This window comes from Limanda limanda, chromosome 10 (genome assembly GCF_963576545.1).
Source record: "Limanda limanda chromosome 10, fLimLim1.1, whole genome shotgun sequence".
NCBI lineage: Eukaryota > Metazoa > Chordata > Actinopteri > Pleuronectiformes > Pleuronectidae > Limanda > Limanda limanda.
Window position 1 is genome coordinate 21133006 of NC_083645.1, and position 25384 is coordinate 21158389.

Consider the following 25384-nt stretch of genomic DNA (forward strand, 5'->3'; position numbering starts at 1 on the left):
AATGGATGATAATGGATCTTGCATTTTATTTCCTGGCAGTGCCCTTAGGCTCAAGACGATATAAGAGGAGCACATCCTCCAGTTGCTCACAGTTACCCTGATTATAAAGCCAGGCAGCAGGGATCAGAAATTATTTGTCACACTATCTATCAACATGGTCATCATCACTAGGGGTGGGAATCTCTAGGCCACACGATTAGATTCCAATTCAGAGGGCTTCGATTCGAAAGAAACTAGAAGGGCAATCGGAGAACGCATTCCTCCACCAAGGCAAGCACCCTATCTTGTCATGCTAAAGAAAGAGAAAAGAAAATTCCTTTACGGGTTCTTCCATGGGTCATGCTCCACCCTGTGGAAAGATTCATTCAAATCTGTTTAGAGTTATCTTGCCAACTGACAAACAAACACCATGGAAAACATGACCTCCTTTGTGGAGGTTAAAATGGAAAACAGCTGTTGCTAGATGAGGAGTATCACATGTACTATAAAAATCGGGTTCAACCAGTCGTGTTTAAAGATGAATGACCTATGTACTTCCTTTCAAGATGTGTCTGGAAGAAGTATTGCTTTCACTAAGTAACTATAGCTACAGTTTAGTAAGTGGTGTGCGTCATGTTCAGTTTGGTATTTAATTTGTTCTTTGCCATTGTAATGAAAAGCTCAAATGTGTTTTAAAGGCCACCCAGTTGGTGAGGAAGATACACCGCTTAGCGGAATGTTGATAAGGTTAGGAGAAAGGTGTAGTTCTGTGTAGTTAATGAGAAAGTGGGTCACGTGTTTGTGTTAATGTCCATTTGTGCCAATGCGTATATCTCAATTGTCTATTGTTTCCACACAAGACCTGCTTATAATCGTTTCATGGTTACACAACAACAAAATGGTTTGTAAAGCCACTGCTGTTTGTTTACCACAGGAAACATAGAGAATATTTACATTTACATTACAACTACATCTGCCATAAACCACTACATCTGAATACACAGCAATCCTTAAACATAATAGTACGACCAAGGTGGCAGGAGTCACGCGTGTGCATGTGTTGTGTTCTGCAGGTCTGATGCTGCTGCAGAGGGAGAATTGGATCAAATGAAAGGTAGAGGCCAGCGAGGGATCTTTGTATTCTTGTAAGATTAGATTCCCCATTTATCACAGACCCTGCTCCTGTTGGTGTCTCCACAGGTCACTTTGAGACAGCAACCAATCCTGTTGAACAAATTAGATCTTTAGAGTAGCCCTAAAGCCTGAGACTTTCAAGGGCTGCGGCGAATGTTTGGGCTCTTTCGGAACTACAAGGACAAATGAAAGAGGAACTCTTTGTCATCTACGATCTGTGTAATGAAATACTGCAGTCACACTCTGAAATCATTTAAAAAGACCCAGCGTGAATGCATTATAGTCACATCCAAGAACTGGTTGGTCCTGAAACAAAAACTGCTTGAAAATACATTAACATACAAGCTGGCAAGCAGTTAACTGTGCCTGCTGTAATAATTTGTATCTGTAAATGCTGTGCTGCAAGCAATCAAACAATTTATTACCTTAACCCTTTATTATTTCAGTGTTATTGCTTGTTAATCAAATAAAAGTCCAGGGAATCTGAATGTGATCAACATGGGACGTTCCTGCTTACATGCACCCCGACAGCATTCATTGGACAACTGTCATCATATCTTCGTGATAATATTCTATTATCATAATAAGTTCAGAATATTCAATTTCATCCGGCTTACTTTTGTTGTGTCGTGTTAACAAGATGAGCTTCAGTTGCATTAGACTCAAGTAGTATTTGTTTGTATTTGTCCGTTGGGGCAGATCAACTATTGAATTAATTAATGTATCTAGTAAGGTCGCAAAAATGTACTAAACATATATTTCGAAACTAGGCAGAGGTGCTGTTTGATAGTAAAAGTATAAGGACTTATTACCCTCTGGTGCAATATAATTAAACCATTAACCATCTAGTACAAGTGAACAATGCTCACATAAAAAGTATTGATTACAGAAGCAAAGTCATAAGTGTCCGTTAATAATTGATCAAATTTGAAGCAAAACTCATGTATTGAGTAGATCACGCTAACAGGGTTTCTACCTAACTAACTAATTAACAAGATATTAAAAAGAAGAGCTAAGGTAATGTAGAATAAGCATCAGTTTTCATACAGTTGAGTAATTCCAGGAAACAAAGTGGAGTAAAGAAGATACTGCGTTCTTCACGTACATGACTTAATAAATGGAATGGCCATTAGCACACTTGCATTCATAGTCTATTAATTTATTAATACCATTCAGTTTATGGCTGTGTTTGTGTAAGCACGTACTGTATATATTTCAAACTGCTCATGCAGCAGGAACACTAACAATAATGTTCCTTGACAGAAAGGCTTGATGCAAAAATCTTGACCTTTAATGCTAAAAGCACTGCACGCCTCCGAGAGGAACAACAGGATAAAGGCCGGACTGGAAGATCTGGACTAATGCACTGCTGGTGATACCAATCTTGAAAGCTACTTATCAGATATCATACGGTTAAAGAGGCTGTTACCTGTGGAGCAGCCTTCTCTGCTGCAGAACAGTAGTGGCTACCCACATCAGAAACACTGCGGTGTACACTATCTGACTGTCATGTCTTCAAAAGTCTTATGTTGAATATGTAGTATTATTATAGATTATTTCAAAATGATAAAATATATCATAGTTCAGACTGCCTGTAAATTCCTCTTTGTTGTCAAACCAAAGAAGGCAAGAGTTCAAACTATAAAAAATAAAAACACTTAAATTTGCTACCAGGAAATCTCCTCAGGCTGACATTTAAGGAGCTGCTCCACAGGCAAAACATTCTGTTTTGCCTGTAACTCTGAAGGCTAATGTGAGGTTGAAGGTCAAGAGGCAAGTTATGCTGCAGGTCACCATGAAAAGCACTGCTGGCTTCTGGGTCGCCATTACCACGCCAACAATCAGCCGCAAAATCCTTCAGAATATATCATTTGAATGAGAATTTCTAAAGCAGATGGGAAGAAATTTTAGTTAAGATTGACCCAGAAAAAGCATGTTAGTTTGCACGTATAGATGAAACTTGCACTCCTCCGCTGTACATTAAACCTCTGTGGTGTATGCAGTTTTCATATTCTGCAGATTTTTTCATAGAGGACATGTTCAGATATTTTTCTAATGTTGAAACTATTTCCGGTTTCATCCTCAGCTAAATCAGGACAAATGTATGTTTGTTGATCCAGACTCAAAATCTTGAGGTATGTGTACTTCCTTGTCCCCACTGTGACTGCAGTGACTGAGAGAAGATGACCTTTTGTTTCCCAGCACACAAACAAGGCAACACATAGCACTGTGTCCAGCCTAATGGGTAAGTAAGTGGCATGGAAGACGGCAAGTATGCATTTTAGCGGGAAACCAACCACCACACAGGCCACCTCAGACCGAGAACTTTCGTCAGGGTCTAGCATTACCACTGCTAGGGTGATACAAAGGGCTGCTGCAAGGGCTTTGCCAACACTAGATTTGCATCAACATTCCCTGTTGGTTAAGTTGCCCAGCACACTGTCATCCAATGTATCATGATATGCAGGAAAGTCTATAATACTTAATACCCTGGTTATGGCCACACACTGAAGCTATTGACCAAACAGTGTTTATTTAATTTGTTCAGTTCACACAATACATTAATATTTCCCTAATTTCCATACACACAACATCTCCTTACCTGACTCGATTGCAGCAAAACTTGGTGAACTGCGGCTGGTTGAGGTATATAATTCGGGCAGCTTCTTGGTCAGCTAAGGACGTCTTTTCTGTTGTGTCCTCGGTCTTTTCATATCCTGCAGAATGGGAGAAAAGATTCTTCGTGAGGGAAAAAATAATCTGCTTTAAGCATTCCAAAAGTACGATGAAAAAGTGTTGTGACATGCTTGAGTCGGTGCGTGTCAAAATGTAATGAGTCTGTAAAAGGCAACTCAGTCATTTCTACACAGAGGGAAAACTACTAAGAATAGAGTCGACATTTAAAGGCTTTAGATATGCAACATATTATACAAAGATTAATTATTATAGGATTTGTTATCTTTCTTAGTGTTATGATTTTCACTGCATATGCAATGGATGACACAATGTATTAGTCAAACTGTTGATAGCAACCTAAACAATACAATGCAGAGACACTTGCTCTGGAGCAATATTCTGATATTAATATAAAGCTCAATTTCATGTTTTAATAGAGTGAGAAGGTGCTTTGAAAAATACATCAATGGCTTGCCAAATGATATGACACTGACAATGTATCTCTTACTATCACCTCCACAGTAAAATGCCAAATTAAAACCTGTCATATATCAATGCAAGGAATTACCGGCTGTATTACAGATAGACGGAAAAAAGGATTTATCTGAGCAGGAAAAGTGAAACTTGGACGTTTGTCAAATTGTCAACATTCAAATTGGGTTTAATATGTGTGAATACAGCTGCGTTACGATAACACGAACCATGGTGGAAAATTCAGGAAATGTCCATAGTTCCATTACTTGAAACATTAGAATTTTACTGTTCAGTGATTGTCCCCTTGAGGATTTTCCAGGAAGCCTTGTTGCTGGAAATGTGTTGTCATTAAAGCTGGGAATTTCCTGTTAACATCCTGCTGCCAACAGTAGATACAAAATTAGCTGTGTGCCTCAGCAACAGCCATGAGAGGACAGAAACTATACATGCAAAATCTTGACCAGCTGTGATTTTGAATAATAGGCATTTTTCTCTATCTAAAATACAACATCACAAGGTTGAGATAAATATCCTAAAACAAATCCCCAGACCCAATTTGTTTTGATGACAACAGAGCTCATTCCTCCATTAATCAACCTATTTTATTCTGACTTCTTGATGATAAAAAATGCATAATAGTCAGACGCCACGAATCAGCACAGTTCAGCTTTTCCAACCCTGAAAAATCAAGGCACTGCTCTGCTCCCACCAAGTTCAACAAAGTAGGATGGAGCTGCGTTGGCTGAATCAACACATCCAATCAGCTTTGTACGTGGGTCGCATGTAACAGATTTTTCCATCTTCTTCAACAACCACACACCATTGCTTTTGTTTACCAAATGGTTTCTGCCTCCTACTTTGTTAAACGGAGCGACTGAGCTGGACAGGGCATCCCTCGGATGTTGTAGGACTAAAAACATTGACATGTTTTCCATGCAGGAGAGGTGCTGCGTCGTGTAAAAACAATGTCTTGGGATATGTCAAGAATATCTCAAGCCTCTGCTGTAGCTTGAAGCGGCTTACTGCAGTGCAGAATACAAAATAGAAAACACACCAAAGAATCAATCGTTTGGACAGAATGATTTGCAAAGATGCACAAGGACTAGTCATGCATGATCCAGTGGATGTAAAACCACAGTATCTTCCTGATCAGCCAGTTAGCTGTCCTTAAGTTACTTAAGGCTGTAAAAATTATAACTTAACTGTCATATAAGGGCTGTAGTCAAAGAAAATCTTGGTTGACTAAAATCCTATCTACTCTTCAGCCAGGCTGGGAAATAAATGTTCTATCAAAGTAAAGTAAAATTTTAAGTTGAACCTATATCTGACAAACCTATGGGATGTTTTTGAGAGTTCCTGAGTTTCACAACTCCCTGTACTATTATTTGAATTGATACGTCAAGATAAGTGTCCTTTGCACTGCCAAGACAGCACTCCTGTAAAACTCATAACTCAACAGTATTCCTAGACTCTCGAATTGCATGCATGTGACTGAGTAGGTGCTGGATGGCCTTCCCTAGCCACCCGTAGTGGTGTTTCAGGGGATATGAGGTAAGGGCAGGCAAAGCAAAGCTTCCATGACTGCAGACAAACCCTACAGTTTAAAAATGGAAAGTGCCGTTCAAAGACACGGAGGGAGGGGGAGCAAGGGAAGCTGGTGGCTTGAAACATCAACAACAACAAATCGCAGTGTCATGGGATACTGTAACTAGAGTCCCAACCGGATGCCCCAGTTGCAATCTGCGCCCCATCCCCCCGCCGACAGTATTTCCTCCTTGTCATGTCAAGTCAAGAGGAAACAAAGTAGTTCAATCTTCAGAGTCGCACTTCCCACTTTCTCACAATCTGCTCTTCTTTTTCTCACCTTACACTGCACTTTTTAACTAATTTTACACAAACCTAGAGTCTTAGATTACAGTGCTGGTTAATGTAATGATCCACTTGACTTCATACAGAATTACGAGAGTGACTGCCAATCATTGCTTCTTCCAACTATCATTTCTTGACAGCTCCTCTTCTTAGCACGTGCTCTAGGGCTAAAATTAAACCACCCCCTGTGGTCATTTGGTCACAGGGGAAAACATGGGTTGGCTATTCTCGCCTTGTTATGTAAGACATCACATCGATATAGGTGGTTTATTGGATTAGCGTGTTGGCAAAAGGCTAAAAAGATCCAGGCAGCTTCCGGAGATTAAAGGGTGGTGACTTGTGCTTAAGTAAAGAAACTTCAAATGACAGCTAATGACAGGTTTGTTTGTTTTGTTTTTTTCAGTATACTGTATGGCTAGTGTTTAACCCTCTGAAACAGGACATCCCGCAGGTAGCGCCTGACTTGCTGTGGGACATTGTTGTATGCCTGAGCCTGTTAAAATCTATCTAAAAATAGCTAGAACGTCCATTTATTTTTGTAGCGGATACCTATCATGTTATATACTTGTGATGACATAATTCTGTCTCGTGACGTGCAGTTTACCCAAAATGGCTACAGGAGATTTTGGTTTCCATTATCTTGGTCAAATCAATCTAAAATAACAGAAACCCATCAAAGTTAGAAAATGTTTTGTTTTGGCAACAGAAAGCCAAGGCCTCCATCCTCCGCCTCCACATGTTGTTCACTTGTGAAGACGATGGCGGCAGAGAGGAGCAGGAGAGGAGCAGATATAATGGGCATATCTCATGTACATAGTTCAAGTAACATGTCAAGTGTTAAGAAGTGTTTTTTGCATTGATATCAGCAAAATCTGATGAAATAACCTGCCAGATATAAAATATGTATATTTTATTATAAATATTTAATATTTCAATTTATATCACTGTTTCATTGCTGTTACTATGTTTTATTGACATGAATGCCGTTTTAGATTAGGTTGTACAGATTTTAAAGATATGAAGCATTTGAAGGGAAATTTGCATCGCAATTAGACAAAATACCAACGTAGGCACTGACGGATCATTAAGTGTCAAACCTCTGGACTGTTCATTTACATGTGGCTAATAATAGATTATACGCCCAAGAGGGATCTCAGTTTGCAAACCAAGGGACAAAGCCAGCAAAGAAAAGTTAGTCATATAAACTAAATCTTTTGTTAATAAAGGGATTAGCGTCTACAAAGAAAACAATAACAGGGGACTGGCGTAGCTGGTGACTGCGGCATTAGGCCTGTGTGAAATAACAGGCCGGAGGAACAGGCTGAGCAGCTGTGATTGATGTTGCTCCTCTGTGTTCTGAATGAGCCCTCGCAGCAGGAGACTGAGCTGGGGTAGGCCAGGTGCTGCAATGCACCAGTTGCAGCTAGTACATTACCTGCTTCTGTTTAACCAAGTCCTGGGGCGCACCCTGCTTTGTATGTATGCAAAGTTCAAATATATTTAGGGACAATTTGCTGTGCAGCTTGCCAAAAATGTGTTGCTATATATGCCAATTTGCTCTCTTTGGTTTTCATTAGGAGTGTAGACTGTTATCTACTCTGACCACAACCATTTGTTAGCAGGAATACTTTCTCATGACAAGGTAGTCACAAGTTATGCCTCTCAACTCGTTAACAGCTTCCTGATCTCCAGGTTTTTATAGCTACTATTCTCGCACACAGGATCCTATTAAAAGGCTACACATTGAACTTTTTTAATTGGATCAGAAAATCCAAAGCAGAGCTAGAGACAGAATTCAGTCGGATGGGCTTGAGGAGTTGGTGTAACACTCCATCAATCCCACAATTTCAGTTGATCATTTCACAGTTCCAACTCATATCAGCACAGTTAAGGTTAAAAATAAAAACAACAATGGAAACATTCATACGTAACCTCCTGTAACTGTAGACAAATTTAAAATTAGCACACAAGGCCAGACGTGATGGTTCAACACTACACTCCATGAGGCGGGGGCTGAGAGGGGGAGGAGGTTCCGTCATCAAAATAGCCTTTCGCAGCTTTTACTACAGAAGCATTTCAGGGATCTCCCTCCCCCATATCCAGTTCCTTTCCTTTCTAACACACTGTGTGTTAGGATGATATACTCGGCCACTTCCACAAATGTCTCAGCGGCAACAACTGCTAATGTTCCCTGGTGGATACTGTGCATTTCCTCTGCACTAATTTCATTAACTGCAGGTGTGTCACGGCTCAACTACCCTGACGTCAATAAAGGGAACAAGAATGGGAAACGCTGCGGATACTTCCTGAGGACATAGTTCTTAATCTGTGTTCTATTAGGCTACATAACAACACATTTAATCTAATAATGGACACACCATATTACAAATACTGCCTGTAGAAAATGTAAATTGCATTTAAAAAGACGACAGGAAAGGGTTAGAAGATTCAGGCTCAGTGGCAGTAGAGGACAGAAGCACACAGCTCTGGAGGGGAAGCCTCTAGGGAAAGGATCAATGCCACCAAGTGTCGTAATGGGTTTGGATGCAGGCCAGATGTCAGGATTATTGCTTGTGTCAGCCAACAGAGAGACACGGACAGGTGGAACAATAGTCACAAGGGGACATGAATTTTGGAGCGAATGCCCAATGGGAAAAACTCGACCCAGCGTGGCTTGGCATTGGCCAAGGCATGCCGGTCTTCCCCGGTCTGTCTTTCAGAGCCAAACGGAAACCATTCACCCTTGGAAAATCCCTTCTAAAACACCCCTGTGAAGGTGCTATTTAAATCAGACTACAACCTCTTTTTTTTTCTAATATCAATGCTAACTTTTAAATGTCAACATAAGGCCAGCATAGTCACTTAAGGCATTTGAATTTAAGCAAAATCACTTTCAATAGGTATTTTGACCCGCTCTATTATTGTCTCTCAATACTCATGTGATATAAAGATCATAGATAAAAATGATAAAAAAACAAACCCGTAGCAGATTTATTGAATTCTAGGTAGTGATGTATTTGCTCAGGTTGACAGGGGGGTTTGGGCTGGTGAGTTATTGCTGCCAATGCCAACACAAGCAAGATTAAACTCATTTAATGGCAGCAATAAAAGGAAAGATTATGATCTGACGCTCAAGCATACTATAACCAGCGCATGACCCACAGGGTTAAAAATCCAACAAATATGTACAGCTGAGCACTAGAAACTGCATCCCCAAAATATGGTTTGCACACTGGCTCCGTATCATCACAAAAAAAGCACTAATCCTTGTTTTAAAATAAGAGGATCAACTGGAAATAGTCATTGTGGCCGGGTTATTTTTAGCAACAGCATCTTATTCTGGCTACTAATGTGACCTCAAATAGGGCTGTTATATCAAATCATAACAGTTGCATCCTGGCTGCATTTTCTTCAACTTATTTCAGTCCGCACCTACAGACGATTACACAGTGAGGATTCCATTGCATCTATGACTTATGATTCTTCAGAAAGGGCCCGTCATTCAACCCTAGGATAATATAAAATCCATCTTATGGCTAATCAAGATGTACAGAGGCTTTTTGTTCTTCCAGAAATAGGTCCAAGCAGAGTCCATCCAACTGTAGAAATACAGAACAAGCACTAATGAGCCTGTGGGGGAAGACAGGTCAATAATGTGTTGATGAGGAGGCATGTGATGTGGCCAGAGTTCTGCCGCCCCACGTTTCATTCAATAATAGCAGAGTGGGTGGGGGCAGACAGCTCGGGGCTGTTGACATTGATCTAAAACAAACAAATGCACGGCAGCCAAACCACAGTCAAGATGCTTGTGAAGAAAAACCACATCAAATAATGTGCTGAAAGATGTGTGACTTGACTGCAGTAGAAACGTTTCACACACATAGACCACCCTGTAATAAGTAGTTAGAAACAAGTAAGACAGAAGGACAAGGTGTAAAACGAAGTTCAGTGTCGTTAGTCTTCATTGTTCACATTAACTCGAGGCTAGCCACTATAGATATTCGGGTCAAATAAGTTCCAATTCCCTGGGCATTGGAATCTCTCAATCTCACAACCCACTGAGCCTAATATGCCATTGATATCTGTTCATCACCACCAAAGAATGATCTGTACATGATTCATTTATGCCAGATAAATATTTAAGCAGACAAAACAGCCACAGTCTTCTCGTGGGAATCAAAGTCACAGAGATGAAGGCTCCCCCTATCTTCCACCATTTGTGTTTTTGGGGGGACCAGCTGGGGGTGGGGGGGCACAGTAGCATCAATAAGTCGCTTATCAGATGACAGTTCTGTAACAGGTCAAAATCAACAGGGCAGCTGCAGAATTAATCCCCCCCACACTGTCAGACTGGGTCTGTCTGGCTCCCGATAGGCTCAGGCGGGCTACAGTGGGACGGACAGTCCAGGGACGACACAAGCAGCTGGGGCTTGCTATGACGTCACAAGGCAGGCCTATTCTTGTTTAGCGCAGATTATGCAGGGGATGAAATCTTTCCACTGTGTGCATTTTTATGAATGGTAAAAGGGAAGGTCATTTGTTGTGCAAGAGGAAATTGGTTGTGTGGGAGCCAGTCATTGAGTGTTATGTCAGTGTTGTGTCTGACCTCAAACTAGCATCCCTTGTCGCTGTCGCAAGTATGAAATAAAAGGTTCCACTGTTGAGGTATATTTAGCTGGAGGTCTTTTAGAGCTGCTGAAAACATACTACACATATATCAATCATCTTTTAGAAAATTAATAAACTGCTAATTTTGGCCATGGTATTGAATGGTAAAAGGCTATTTTTCAAACTGTTTCTACTTTTCCAAATACAGACACAACAGGCTACATGGGTAAGTGATTGTTGCACTGTTATAAGGTCAGATGAATTGGTTGAGACAACATTTGCCATTTTCCTGTTAGACTGGTTCACTGAGACTCTGCTCTGAACGAAAGTAAATGATTGGCTGTTTATTCAGACGGCCATTATGGCTGCATCATGTGATTTAAGTCACCCAAACTTGAATATACCTTCACTAAAGGGGTAGATCAGTTATTTATTTGAAGATGTAGATAAAGAGAGGCTTACCAAATCCTGTCCGAATCTGTCTCCTGCTTGCTGTGAGGAAGGCAGATCTATCCTGCTGGCTGTCAAACCATTCTAAATTATGTCAGCTTTACACATTTTTTCATAGCTCTTCATTTGCATGAGTGGGCAATGTGCAACAGCATTTGTTAAGAAAATCAACATCTGATAAAACTCAGTATTATAATAATACTAGTAATAAAATAATAACTACTTAAGCTCACCGTAGTTGGTTGTACTTAGTAAGGACAACCAGAGGCATTTCTATCATATGCTTTCTAAAAATAGAGGAAATATCCAAATGGCTGAGCAATGACAATTAATCCATCCCAGTGTTTCAGTAATGCTCACTGACCTGATCTGACATGGTTTATGTGTTGGTGTAAAAAGGCAGAACTGGCACCTCCATCACCCAGAACCACAACATATCACATGTGCACAGCACATTCTATGCTATGTAGAGGATATAATAATGTGGGTGCTATTATTGTCCATTATTGATTAAGGCCTCCTTCTTGAACATTAATGTGCTCTGACCAACTATTTAAAGCATGATCAATTGCAGTTTTGCTTGTGTGGAAGAAGTGCAGGCCCTGATGAAAGCATGTTTCATTAGCACGACCATCTAAAAAACAAGACCCTGTATGTAAAATATTATACGATCTAAAGAATAACATCCAATATGTAGAATATTATATGATAACAAGACAGGGTTTCGGTAGGATGTAAAGAAATAGCACAGTTATGTAGGCTTTGTATCTGTCCTGACAACTTCTTAATGATTTAAGGTAAATGCTGTATTGTTGTCTACCTTATAATTAAATGTGGGACTTCTGATAAAGCTGCATGGAAACCGTACTATGAACACAGTAATTTCTGGTGCTGAGTCTTAAGCTTTAGACATAACCATTAATCCGAGGATGCAGCACTGTGGCCTACTTGGACATCAAGTTGAGACAAGAAAGGGAACATCAAACGCACTAGATGTTGGGGTCAAGGGCAATGAGAGTTTCATCTTCCCAACCACTGATGGTGTTGCTTTCCCGTTGAGCGCCTGCCAACAACTCTCCATCTGACCTTGTCATCCCACTGTGACACAATAACACCGCCTATCTCCTAGCATACGCAGGATGGCAGGTATAGTTTGAGGCTTTCATTATTTGTTGTTCAGGGAATAGAAAGTTCAATCTGAGGAGAAACTAGTCAGAACCTAAACTTGACCAGCACATCACAGGATCAATTCCAGAGAAAGGATGGTACAATGATTCAAGCTACTTAACAGAAAATTTAATGTCAGGGCTACACAAGAAGTTTCGTTTCACAACATAACGTTATTTTTGTAAACAACTTCAAAATAGACATTAGACATTGACATAGAAGAAACTAGAATGAAACTCTGTAGAGTGCATTCCACCGCCAAGGCCCACTAGTCTCCTTGAATTCAATCAAGCAAGCTGTACCAAATTGCACTCAATCATAGATGTCAGTCTCTTAAATATGCCTGATATTTTTTCATCAAGATCCATGAGTTCTTTCTTGGCCCATGTCCCATCCTTCTGCCAAGTGTCATGGAGATCTGTTCAGTAGCTTTTGTTTGGAAAAGTGTCTTTCTCTGAGGAACTGGTGTGTCTTTGAATCCGACTTTTGTACGAACACATGCACATGAGCATTTTCACATCTACCCCCTCCTTAAAGTGACCTGCCACATCCAATTTGCCTTGCAGTCAGAGCAGAATCATTGAGGTGGGGGAAATTGAGTGTCCAAAGAAACACATATTATACTGGCTGCAGGTTAGTGATGGAGGCAGAACACGAAGTGGAAAATGGAGCAGAGGAGATGTCCCATGCCGGCACATAGACAGGGAAGAGAGGCCTAAGGGGACTTGATATTACACCCCAGTGGCCCCAGACAGGGGATTTAGTGGCGTGTTGGGCTTTTGTGCTACATTATTATCAGCCCATGATCCGCCAGGCACATGGGCAGCCCTCGATCCCTTCAGAAGGGAGCATCTATCCCCCTCCAGTCTCCCTACCCCTGTTGTAACCACCATTTAGACAGACTAGGGCTTAGCTGGTGTTACTGAAATGTTATGGGGGGGAGCATCCTGCTTCGCTTACACATAAAAAAATCATCTCGAAAATAACATGATAACATGAATGAATGGCAGAGATACAATGCTTTAAGTAGAAGCAGACTACCTTGTGTCTTGCAAAACTACCATATGGGCTATGGGAAGCTCAAGACCATCTTCTGTCAGCTAAATCAGAAAAAGATAAGCATTTGGTCTGCGGATAGAATCATCCACACAGGACAGGCTTACCTGCCTATTTTCACCTTTAGTGTCAATTTGGAGTAGGGATTTGGCCTTTCTGCGGATAAGCATGCACTAAGACTGCAAACGGGATGCTTGTAGCCATCTGTCTAACCTTAACTCGAGGGGCTCCTGTCAATGAGCTTTCAGCGGAAGCAGGTGTTAGGCACCTTCCTGCCTATCATGGAAATTTATATCAGAAAGATCAATGTCTAAAAAGGTGCCTGTCTGTCACAGCAGGATCACACATTAAACCTGCTGATAGCGGCTGACGTCACCTGTTGCCTACCCCAAGTGTCCCAGATAAGATTATTTTGGCAACACATACAGGAACGGGCTGGCAGTGATGTCAGATGTTTCCACAGAACGGAGGAGAAGAGTGACAAGGAATGGAGCGGCAAGACCGGGGTTGTGTGCAGAGCGGAGAGCCGAAAGACAGGCCGCTGATGGATTAGGTGGTAAGCCTGGCAGAGGGCTGCCCTTTCTAGATGGACGCCTGCCTGATGCACTGTGGTGATTAAAATATAAAACTGAAGGGTGGGAAGGTTCCTTGGGTTCTCATTAATACAGCCAAAAAGACGTGGCAGAAAAGACGCCAAACAGATTAATCAAAATATGGATACGAAGCTGTATAAGGCTGGACATTTGGAGCAGCAACCAGCCACATTACAGGAGGTGATGGAAAACTATATTCAGAGAGATGCTTACTAGAAAACCTGGTGAATCAGGGGGATGAGAGCTATTGAGCCGATTGGAAAAGCAGTGGAATTGTTTGCTCTTTGTAACCTAAAAAGGTGGTGTGATGGTTGGGGGTTGGGGATGACAGCATACGCTGATGCATAATTCATGTATTTGCTCTTGCAGCAGCCACATTGATCAACAGTTTTCTATGGAATCTATCTCGGTGTTTAATTATTTAGATTTCGCACAGTAAGATCTGTGGGTACTCAGTGGAAAACCGCCATGACTGTCCTGTCGTGGTGCACACGATGAAAAGATCACTCATGGTGAATATGGCTTAGAGCTACTTAAACTCAACTACCACCAAGTACAATGACAAGATGATGTGAAAGCACTTTATGAGACACACTGTGCTGACAACACACTTCAAAACAGAGAATTCATGTAAGGAAAAACTAAATTTTATAGCACAGATTTTGCTTTTACTGCTGCACTTGCATCTACTGTAATCTCATCATTTAAATTTGGATGAAGCTGAATTTCAGCGCATTTTCTTATTGATTCCACACCCAACCATCTGGCCTGCAGCTATGAATCAGAGACAATCTCACTGCCACATAACTGGTTCTGTCAGACAAAGTGCACTGCTGGATTTTCATTGATTAGAAGATATAGGAATGATGACATCAAGGCAACATGTTGGGAAAACAGATGACGAGCAGGTATCCTAATAAGGTATGGTATGACTAATACGCATATATGGAACAATTTGGGGTTTTGTATAACTAAATGTGACTCAAACATATAGTTATATTGATTGTTTAGATCAATGCACACATTTTAATTGACTAAAAGACTATAGCTGGGCCACTATATTCTGATTAATTACTGCAGCAGTATCTGACTACACGCGTCTCTTTTTTTATATATTATAAGTAATTATCTTCCTAAGTTTTGACCCGACACTGATTACATCAAAAATGATACACATGCATTTTTAAATCAACAAAAAAATCCATAGTTAGGATACGATATTGGTCATTAATAAGGAAAATCGATATGAAAGTAGTTATAGTTCATGTTGAGAACCACATCTTGAGAATATTAGAGCTTGATCTTAGTATTTTTTTATTAAAGTATTAAATCGAGTCGCATGTCTCTTTAAAAGTGTATTTCTCTCTGCAGTTCCCGCTACTTGGATGAAGGAAGCAACTCCCGAGGACTTCCTGTATGGACACAGACTCAACAGTTCTCTCACACCGAGAAGTTTCTGCGTCACTTGGGTTAAATCTAAGGAACACGGTGCATTTGTGTTGTAATGTTGATGAAAATCACATTTTAGGATTGCAGGTTTAATGCACCCTTAACCACAATATTTTAAGACACAGAACAGCTTGACTTTCATTATATAAACTATAAATTACAGTTCTTTCTCCTTCACTCAAAGACGCCAGCTTGCTTGCTTTAGTGACCAGAAAATATTGTCCAAAGCAGTAAGTCAGATTGAGATATAAGCCTGAGCCTATGGTGATTAATCAAACTACCTAAAATCAAAATGAGAAGGCACCATTGCATTTACTGCGCAGGGAAACAGAAGCTGCAGTATGCATCATAAATATTGTGATGTTATTGATCCCTGCAGATAAATTCTTTCTCCTTCTCCAGAGATGTCAGAGGTCAGGGACGGCCACAAAACAGTGTGAGGACCAATTTAAAGACGTCATAAAATAACCCGGTGCAGACTGTGCACCTGCAGCCAGTAATGTGCCTGCATTATGTCCAGCAGACACACGCACTCCGCTGGTTAAACAAACACACCTTGACATCCGAAGCTACTGAGCAGCAGTAAAATAAACAGATCCCTTTCTAAGTATTCAGATCACTTCAGCAACGTGTTTGTATCCGCATCCTCCTTCTCTGGCTAACACAGAGGAGATGCAGTGGAAAGTTACTGGTGCAGTGAAGAAGCTGAGGGGTCCCGGCCGAATCACAATGGATGTATTATTAGACCCACGCTGCTGGAGATGGCATTTGGTGGACACTTGTTATCGTCAGACGTGGAATGAACATTCCCTCATGCACTTTACTTTGATTGCGCATATTTCCCCTTGATTATTGTGATGCTGTACTTCTGCTAGACAACAATTCAGAGGCAAATACTGCACTTTTTACCTCTCTGCATTTATTTGAAAAAGTTTAGCCACATTTAAGTGATAAGCACATGAATGCATCAATATCTGTAAAGCAATATGTTGCTCTGAAATTCTGTAATTTCACTTTTAGCACTAAATTTTGCTTATGGTTAATTTTGAAAGCATTACTTTTGTGTGACCAACACTGTTGCACGTATATATCTGTCTACATTACACATATTCTGCTTTTGTAAGTGATTTAATTGTATTTCTGTAAGCAATCTACAGCTTTAACTCAGTGTTTACTCCACTGTCTTCTCTTTTTGCAGCTGTAACATAGTACATGTCCTCATAGTAGGACTGTAACCCTCATATTTCTAAATAAACATTTCCGTGCTGTCATCCTCGTGGCTACTACCATGAAGCATGAGCTGGCATTACTCCACTGAGGAGGGTAGGACCAGGGGAGGGGGGGGGGATAAGCTAAGGTAAGAGCCTTTGTCTAGGAACCCCTGATATGACAGATATGCAGATATGACACAATAGCAGCATCAGACTTCAGCATCACTTTGTGCTCGGGTTCGTGTTCATCTTTTCAAAAACAACTTTGCGTTATTATCACCAGTTATTAAACGGTGGGATCCACTGTTGGTGGAGGAGGGGAGGGGGGAGGAGGGTGATGATAACAGCTTCTTTAGCTAGCAGCAACTTACTGTACTTCCACTGACCCGCCGGCCGGCCCTCTAGCGCCGCCGCCGAGGAGGGAAACACCCGTGAAAAGGGGACCGGGGGTGTTCGGGAACATTCCTCCAGCACACCCCCGCGAAGCCAAGGCGTCTGTACGTACCTTCAGACCGGGTGCGGAGGTCCGACACGGTTCTCTGGACGGGCGGCATCTCTCTGCGCGGAGCCGGGCGACGGCACCTGTCAAGCGGCCGTTAGTTCTGCTCTCGCCGCTGTTCCCCCCGCCGCTGTTCCTGCTGCTGCTGCTGCTGCCGTGGAAGACTCACAGAAAACGGGTGAAATACCAGCGGAGGAGTCGCTCTCTTGCGGGCACAGTGGACGGCGTTTACCGGAGGTAGTCAACATTCATCTCCCGGTGGTGAGAGGACCGTGAACAGGAGCCCACCGCCTCACGGATCTCCCCCAGCATCCCGGGTCGCACGGCGGATTGAGGAGTCGACACACGCCGCCGGTCTGGAGGAGTCGGATTTACCATCCAGTCAAGTGAGGGGGACGGACCGTACCACTTTTAGCCGCAGCGAGGGGGGGTGAGTAAACATGAGGACAGCCATTTAAACATTACTCGCAAAAAATACAGTTTTTTGAGGATAGAAAATATAACATAGTGGTTTTTTGAATCTGTATTGCAGATAATTGTTAATATTTACATACTTTTATACAACAGGCCAAGAATGTAGTTGTTGGTGTGAGTGCTCCCCCCCTCTGCAGTAGATGTTCACATGTTGAAGACACAACAATAGTACAGTGGGTGGGAGTTACCACATCTCAGCCTTCTTTGTATATAAAACACAAGTATTCATGTATTAATACTCGCTGCAGTGCTAGAGAAAGATATCCTCCGCCACAGTTAATACTCTGTAAGTGTTTTCTCATTGAGGGAAAGTCTCCACATGAACTCGTTTTAACAATATATGACCTTATATCTGCATCTCTTTCAGTGGGAATATAATATATAACATGCACTAATCCTCACATGTAATAAGTATCATTACAATCATATCTGCAAGTACAATTATACACACATATATGTGGTTTATGTACTTATTTCTGGAATGTATTTTTAAAACGAAACAAAAAGCATGATGTCTGCTGTTATTAGCAGTAGTGGAAAGTTGCAAAGTGTATTGAGTCGGGTACGACACTTATAGTAAGGACAATTTTGAAGTACATGAGTAATTCCATTTTAAGCTACCACACTTTTACTTGACTACACTTCAGAGGGAAATATTGATTATACATTTTTATTCTACAGCTTTATTTATTATGTAGTTTTCAGATTCAGATACATATATACAAAACACATTAAACAAATAAAGTATGATGTAGCTTATATACAGTATGATATGAGAGATTTTCAGAGAACATTTCTGAACTTTTTCAGCTGTGAACGATGAATACTTCTTCCATCACTAATTATTATATAAATTCTATAACACAGTGGAACCATATTATTAAATTACAGTTAGATTATACTAATATCACACTAATGCAGTCTATATAACTATTCCGTATTCTTTATTTTATTTTACCAAAGACATAATCAATGGTCGATAATAATGCTCTACAAAATTGTAACATTCAAGTCTATCTTTAAAAAACAACAAACTTTGGAGTTTGCTCTGACACTATGAAGAGACAGATAAGAATTGCATGCTAAATATGACACCCTGTGTATAGGCCTCTAATAACAAACCCTTTACTCTTTAAACTGCCTGATGTGAGACCGTTTTTTGAATGTTCAATAGTTCAATATGGCAGAAGTTGTCTCATCTCTCTCCCTAGCCAGGATAGTGTTTTTTGTTCTCCAGGATATGGACAAATAACTCAAATGATCGATCCATAAAAAAGCTTTTTAAGTGTGGGATGAACTAAACTCACAAATATGTAAAAGGTAATGTTTTTGCAGTGGAAGACCTCAGCACCTACTCCCCAAAACAATGTTATCGAGCAGTTGTAATAGACACTAGTATCAGTCACTGTGCTATTATGTGATTATAGTCCAGAGACAAGCTCAGCAGAAGGTCTAATCCAGGGTGATTTACTCCAGCTCGCCTTACATCCCTCATCAGTGTGTCACTCTGCTGTCACTCTGCTGCTCCATCACAGAGACGCTCGCTTCCCAAATATAGGACACATCAAAAAGCAGTATACATGCAAATCAGAAAAAAAAGAAGAAAGCTGCAACAGTGGTGTCTCTGCTGTGACTGCTCGCTCGCTGCACACACACCAAGAGGTTCTCATCCCCACTGCAGTTGAAATGCAAATGACACTGGAGACAGCATTTGTACAGCAGCAGCACCACTGCAGTCGCCTGAGAGAACTGCAGTGTTACAGACTCACGACAGTTTGTCTGATGTGTGTGTGAGTCATGTGCAGGTCCAATTTTCATTTAAAGAGAGTTTAATGCCAGACTATTTGCACTTTTCTCGCAATGTAAGATCTTTCGTAATAACTAATCATGGGATCTGTGATAATAATTTCCATATTTGCTGTGAAAATTGAAATGTATTTATTGTGGAGGAGGATAAGGGGGAATGAGATTATGCTGCTGCTCCTGAAAAATGTCTATTTGTGTATGAGCTATGCAGTACAGCAAATATAACAACACAAGGCATATCTGTGTTCACACCTCTTTCAACAGAGATATTCAGTAACTACAAAATGAATCAATGTTAATTATCAGCATGTTTTTCCTTTTTCTCTACAACTGTAGGTCCTCTTCACACAGATTGTGTTACATTGGAGTTAAAGATTCAGCACATCCAAAAATAAGACATGAGCACCTGAACATCTCCACCTCCTCCTGCTTCAGACACATCTTTCCTAAAGATTTCCTTTCTTTCCCCCCACTCCGCCTAATTCAACATCAGCTCGCCACCACAGGGATTTGGCTCTGTAGCTCCCGCCGTTGCTAAGCAACAGTGACAAGAAGCCTGCCTCTTCGATTATGTGTGTGTGTATGTGTGTGTGTGTGCGTGCGTTCTGGTGTTGTGTTTTGTAGCAAATCCAGCCCAAACAAAGAGTTGTTAAACCATGTTTCTACCACTGTACAAATCTGTGTCAGTTACACACAGCAGCAGTTTGTTTTATTTCTTATCAGTGTGACATTCAACTGATAACACTTGTGTTCAATTATATGCTTTTATTTGCCATATTGCATTGTAAATATGTGCTTTGGCTGCATGTGACTGCGGCGCATACTAAAGAGCTAACCAGACGACAAACAATGAACTGATACTAGAGTCAGTTCTCCTTTATTTAATTTTGTCTACAAAATAAATTAGCAGTTGCATTCAAAATCAAAAACAAAAGTTATATGGGGTGTCCTCATGACCTAGTTGTTATCCCTGAATTATATAATAGATGCAAAAATGAAAATACATTAACTAATTTTAGGCTGAAGCTCAAGATCAGTTCCAGATTCAGAGACATCATTTCAATTTATATCAAATCTTTGTCCCCAACCCTCAAGCTTTGTTAGAATCAAAATCGATTAATTTTCTCTGACTCAATTATAAAGAATGCTGTTTGATCATTTGTTGTCAGGTTGACCCAGTTTTCAAAACACCACCCTCCAGGAAAAAAACTAGAATCTTCCAATTCAGTTTTTGTTTTCCAGACAAACTAAAACCAAGTTTCCTCTTATATAGGTGGAGAAAATTCAGTTTAATCATCTGAAGAGTTGTGATACAAAACTCAAAACCATTTGGAGCCCTAGCTTAATTTGGTAGCAAAGACACACTCATGTACTTATTTGGTTTCTTTTTATAAATAGTATCAGGCTGCACATATTTGGACAAACTCTTAATGTTATACTCTTATCTGTAGTTTGTATTTCTCTTTATTCTCATTATCGTGGTCTGTATATATTTCTAATCTTGGCTGGAGGAACTGTAATGAAACCCCGAAATCCCCTGGGATCAATAAAGTATTTCTGATTCTGATCTACAGACCTAATGATCACATAAGTATAAGTTTTTGATATGTTCTTCTTGTCAGCTTCTCCACATCAAACTGCAGTGACTTTGCAGTTAACAAAGCTGATGTTGAATGGGCTGTATGATGATGATATTGAGTGAAACCATCCATGTTGGCGCCTCTTGTCTCTGCAGAAAAACACTTGGAGCCTCTTTGCTGCTGTTGAGTAAGAAACAGGGAAAAACTACTTCAGCCTAAACTCTGCATGTAAGCCTCTGTGGCTCCCGTATGATTTTAAGAAGGTATCCAGTTAACTATAGAGGATGAACTGCCCTCACCAGTATCTTTCCCATGGTCCTTTAAGCTGCTGCAGTGAAACAACTCCTGCAGGTATCCTCAATGCTGTAGTGCTTAACAGATGTAGAGTAATTCATCATCAACAGCTCGATGAATACGTTAATTGTATTTCAGGGACATTTACATTTAGCTTGGCACAGAACGGTTCAGTTTATGCTTAATTTTATGCATAGTAAGACAGCACTTTAGATTATTTCTCAATTTCACTGACACCGGAGCGGGTCTGATAGGACAAATTAATCTTTGAAGCTTGATTTGATTATTAGTCACTTCTCTGATCAAACCCAACCAATGGGTGCAGCCATGAGGCCCACAGCAGCCGCAGCAGCATCTTCATCCCTCTGTATCTTCATCCCTCTGCTTCTTCATCCCCCTGCATCTTCATCCCCCTGCACACAGCTCTTGAGGGAGTGATTGGGCAGTGTGAAGCTTATAGCTGTAATTGAATTGCATTGTGCCCCCTTGTGGATGTTGATCCGCAGTCAGGGAAGCGTGGGATGGTTTGATGGCCAACTAATCCCAAATGGTGAATCACTGTGGAGTCATTGTCCTGAAGTCCTGTTCACAATTATTGATCACAATGTGCGACTCATCTCGTCAGCATCACCCAAAGACAGATTTCACGGAGGCAAGAGATTGGTTCAAATGGATAGATCAGTCTGATTCTGTCTCATTACAGCAAATTCAATAATATCATGCAAATCAGTCATATTGTGGAGTAAACACAAAGATCCCACTGGCAATCCTTTATCCAGGCTGCACCAAATGAAAGCCATTCATCAGCCCGCACTGTTTGACTTTTCCCTCTCAGTCACAGCCGAGCAAACAAACAGCAGTGGAATTACAGAGCGCTGAAGTATTCATCTTTTCAAATGGCTTTTTTAACAGCGGCTGAGGTGGCAGGCGACGCGACATTAGCAGTACTGATGAGGGAGAGCAGAGATAAGCTCTCCAGGTTGTGAGTGCATGTGAGGTTTGTGTAGCAGACGTGAATAGACACCTTCTCAGCGGTGTCTTTTCCAAATGTGCTAAAGTGAGATAAAATGGCTGCTTGACTCAACATGACATGGGTGTGTTTCAGATAAGCCTGTCCCCCCCACCCTGCCTTTGCAGTAGTGGAGACACTTTTTTTCATGTATTTTCTATCTCGACTCATCGACTGTTGTGTCCCTTTAACTGAGTCCATGGGAGGTTTTTTGTTGTAATAAGACAAATGAGGATAATGTCTCAGAAAGCTACAGGGTGTGAGAGGGGAGCAGTGACAGAGAAAACGTTCCTCCATGATTAAAAAAAAAAAAGAATCTAATTAAAAAGAAAATGATATGTAAAGACCGTGACTGATTTATTCCATTTATAAGAACAGTATGTTCAGCTGGTAGGTTCAGCTCATAGCATAAGCAGCTTTATCCAGACACTGACGGCCAAAATGGAGAATTTCTAATCCAGCCAGGATGACTGTAACATCATATCATATCATATCATATCATATCACAGTGAAGTATCTCAAACATTGAAACCCAAACTGGTCATTACTTAAACCAGTATGATCCACTGACCTTGACATATAGTTTATTTACAACAGAAGAAAAATATTGTTTGGATGAAAGAAGAAATATTTCAACCACTTCCATGTTTGGTGTTTCCAAACACCAACGATCGAGAATTAAACCTTTTGAGGTCATTATCATTTCTTTTTGCAGATTTTACAAAGTTGTTTTTCAAATTACTCCATGTGTCCACAGGGGTAATGGAGCAATGGACCACTAAACCAAAACAGGTAATGAGATTGTTTGCAGGTAAACACAAATGAAAAAAATGCACAAACAACAGAAGAAAACGGTTTACAGACATACAGTCGGTCACACATGGTTAGAAGATGATGTTGAAAACACACGTGATGCATTTTCCAGCCTCAGCTGCTCAGACAGTAATGTGAAAGTCTAGACACCTGAATGGCCTCTATCATTGGCTAACAGCAGCAATAATATGCAATGAGCCTTTACAGGACACATTGTAATAACTGCTGGGAAGCTCTCAGAATGAAAGACACTTTAAAGGAGAATAAGAGTCAGTGTGGATCAATAAAGATGGCAAAAACAGCCAGACTCATATTAGTACTACAGCTTCAGGACGACATTAAATCTTTGTCTGACATATTAGACAGAGATGGATTTTCTCTAATGATCAGCACGAGCTGATACAAACAGGTGGTGGTGGTGTGTGTGTGTGTGTGTGTGTGTGTGTGTGTGTGTGTGTGTGTCTGTGTGTGTCTGTGTGTGTGTGTGTGTGTGTTTGTGTGTGTGTGTGTGTGTGTTTGTGTGTGTGTGTGTGAGAGAGAGGCTTGTACCTCAGGGGCCAAACTGCAGCACTCAAGCAGAGTGGTGCTGTCATTGCTATGAGCTGATGTGTCACATCTCCAGGAAGCTGCTTCATCACCTGTGACACACGCACACGCACACTCACGCACACATAAAACAAGAACTGGCGGTGGCGTCTCAGTGGACACGCTGCGGTATTGTGTCACTGTGACACATTATATGGTCTGGTCCCCTTCTGCTGAGTGAGGATACCCAGTGAACACCTGTACCTCCACTCTGGTTGTAACACAGTAATGAGCCAATTGGAATACACACTGACGTCATGTTTTCATGCACATGGAAGATGTCACAGGAGATTTTACTTCATAATAAAAACAGAAAAGTTGTTGCACCTTAGGAAACTTCCTGTTTGTTACTGAAATTGGAGCCATAATGACATAATTAATTGTTTTTGTATATTTTTGTACAAACAATTACATCCCTTTATACTGTCATTGAATTGAGTTAATTATTCATTCTGTATATATCTGTTTTTCTTTATTGCAGATCAAAATTTAAACAATTGAAAATAAATAAGCAAATCAATGAATGACTCAACAATACATAAATAACTAAGCTACACGCAGAAGTTAATAAATGATATACTGAATATCTATGTAAACTTTTCCTACGTGGTATTTAGATGCTAACTGCACATTCTGGTGCTGTATGCAATGACAATAAAGATGAAGTGAGATCTGCATTTTCAAACCATTTATATTAAAGTGTAAAAAAAACTGACAAAATTTAAAACTTAAAACATTTAAAGGGTACAGGTTTAATTTAAGTGCTATAAAATATCTCTGAATGTTCAAACAAAGTAAAACAAGATGATTAAAAAAGTTAAAATAAGGTAAAGAATATTCATGTACACATGATATACAGCCAGCAGTGGATGCCCGGCATTTGGCCATAAACCCAAATGTTGGATATATCTCTAATTTGACCTGATGATGGCACTGAATAAAACGTTAAGGGATCAACAAAAGTTGTTTGGATTCATTTTCTAGGAACCATGAGTGTCTCCAAGTTCCTCTCCCATAATTAGTAGAATAAATGTTGAGATATTGCTCAAGACATGAAAATACATCCAGTAGCTAAAGGTTATGCAAGGTGTTACAGTGCAGGGTTATTTTTGTATGTGTTTATGAGCTGAGTAGCTGTGTGTGTTCAGCTGTTTGAGTTCTAAATCATTCAGTCATTTTTGTTTTAAATTTTAAAGAATCTCACCCACATTAAAAATATGACAGCAATAAATAAATAAGTATGTAATGTGACCGATGCAGAAGCTGTTTTTGCCTCACAGTTTATCCCAAGAGGCAGAAATGTTTGTTTATTTGATTAAAGCATATCAAGTCAGACCATTAAAAGTATTCTGTCAAAGCTTTGGTGAAAACTGTGTAAACTGTGATGAATAATTCAGGGACAACGATCATTTTACTGGAGTTGAGCTTGCTGGGTTGCCATGGAGGAAATGCATGTATTATTTACTGCAGTGTGAGTGTGACTGTAAGGCAGCTTACAGACGCTCAGTCGTTTTTAGATCTGTTCCAGCAGCCAGGATTAAACCTGCTAGTAATCCATGGGAAACGAAATAGTGTGTCTGAGCTGCATGTTTACCTCTGCATGAGAGGCAGGGAGCTGCGGTGCTGTGCGGAGCATGTGATGTAGCAGAGGGCTCGCG

General features: G+C 40.5%; 1 protein-coding gene across 1 annotated transcript in view; it reads right to left on the bottom strand.

Moving 5' to 3' along the window:
• The window catches only part of atp8a1 (ATPase phospholipid transporting 8A1), a 96056-nt gene extending 78559 nt beyond the window's left edge, over positions 1–17497 (bottom strand). The window contains exons 1-2 of the mRNA XM_061080061.1: positions 17172–17497; positions 3716–3830 (exon numbers count right to left, since the gene is read on the bottom strand). Coding sequence (XP_060936044.1) covers positions 3716–3830; positions 17172–17220 — 164 coding nt within the window. The 5' untranslated portion in view covers positions 17221–17497. The remainder of the gene's footprint in view (positions 1–3715; positions 3831–17171) is intronic.
• Positions 17498–25384: the final 7887 nt, after the last annotated feature.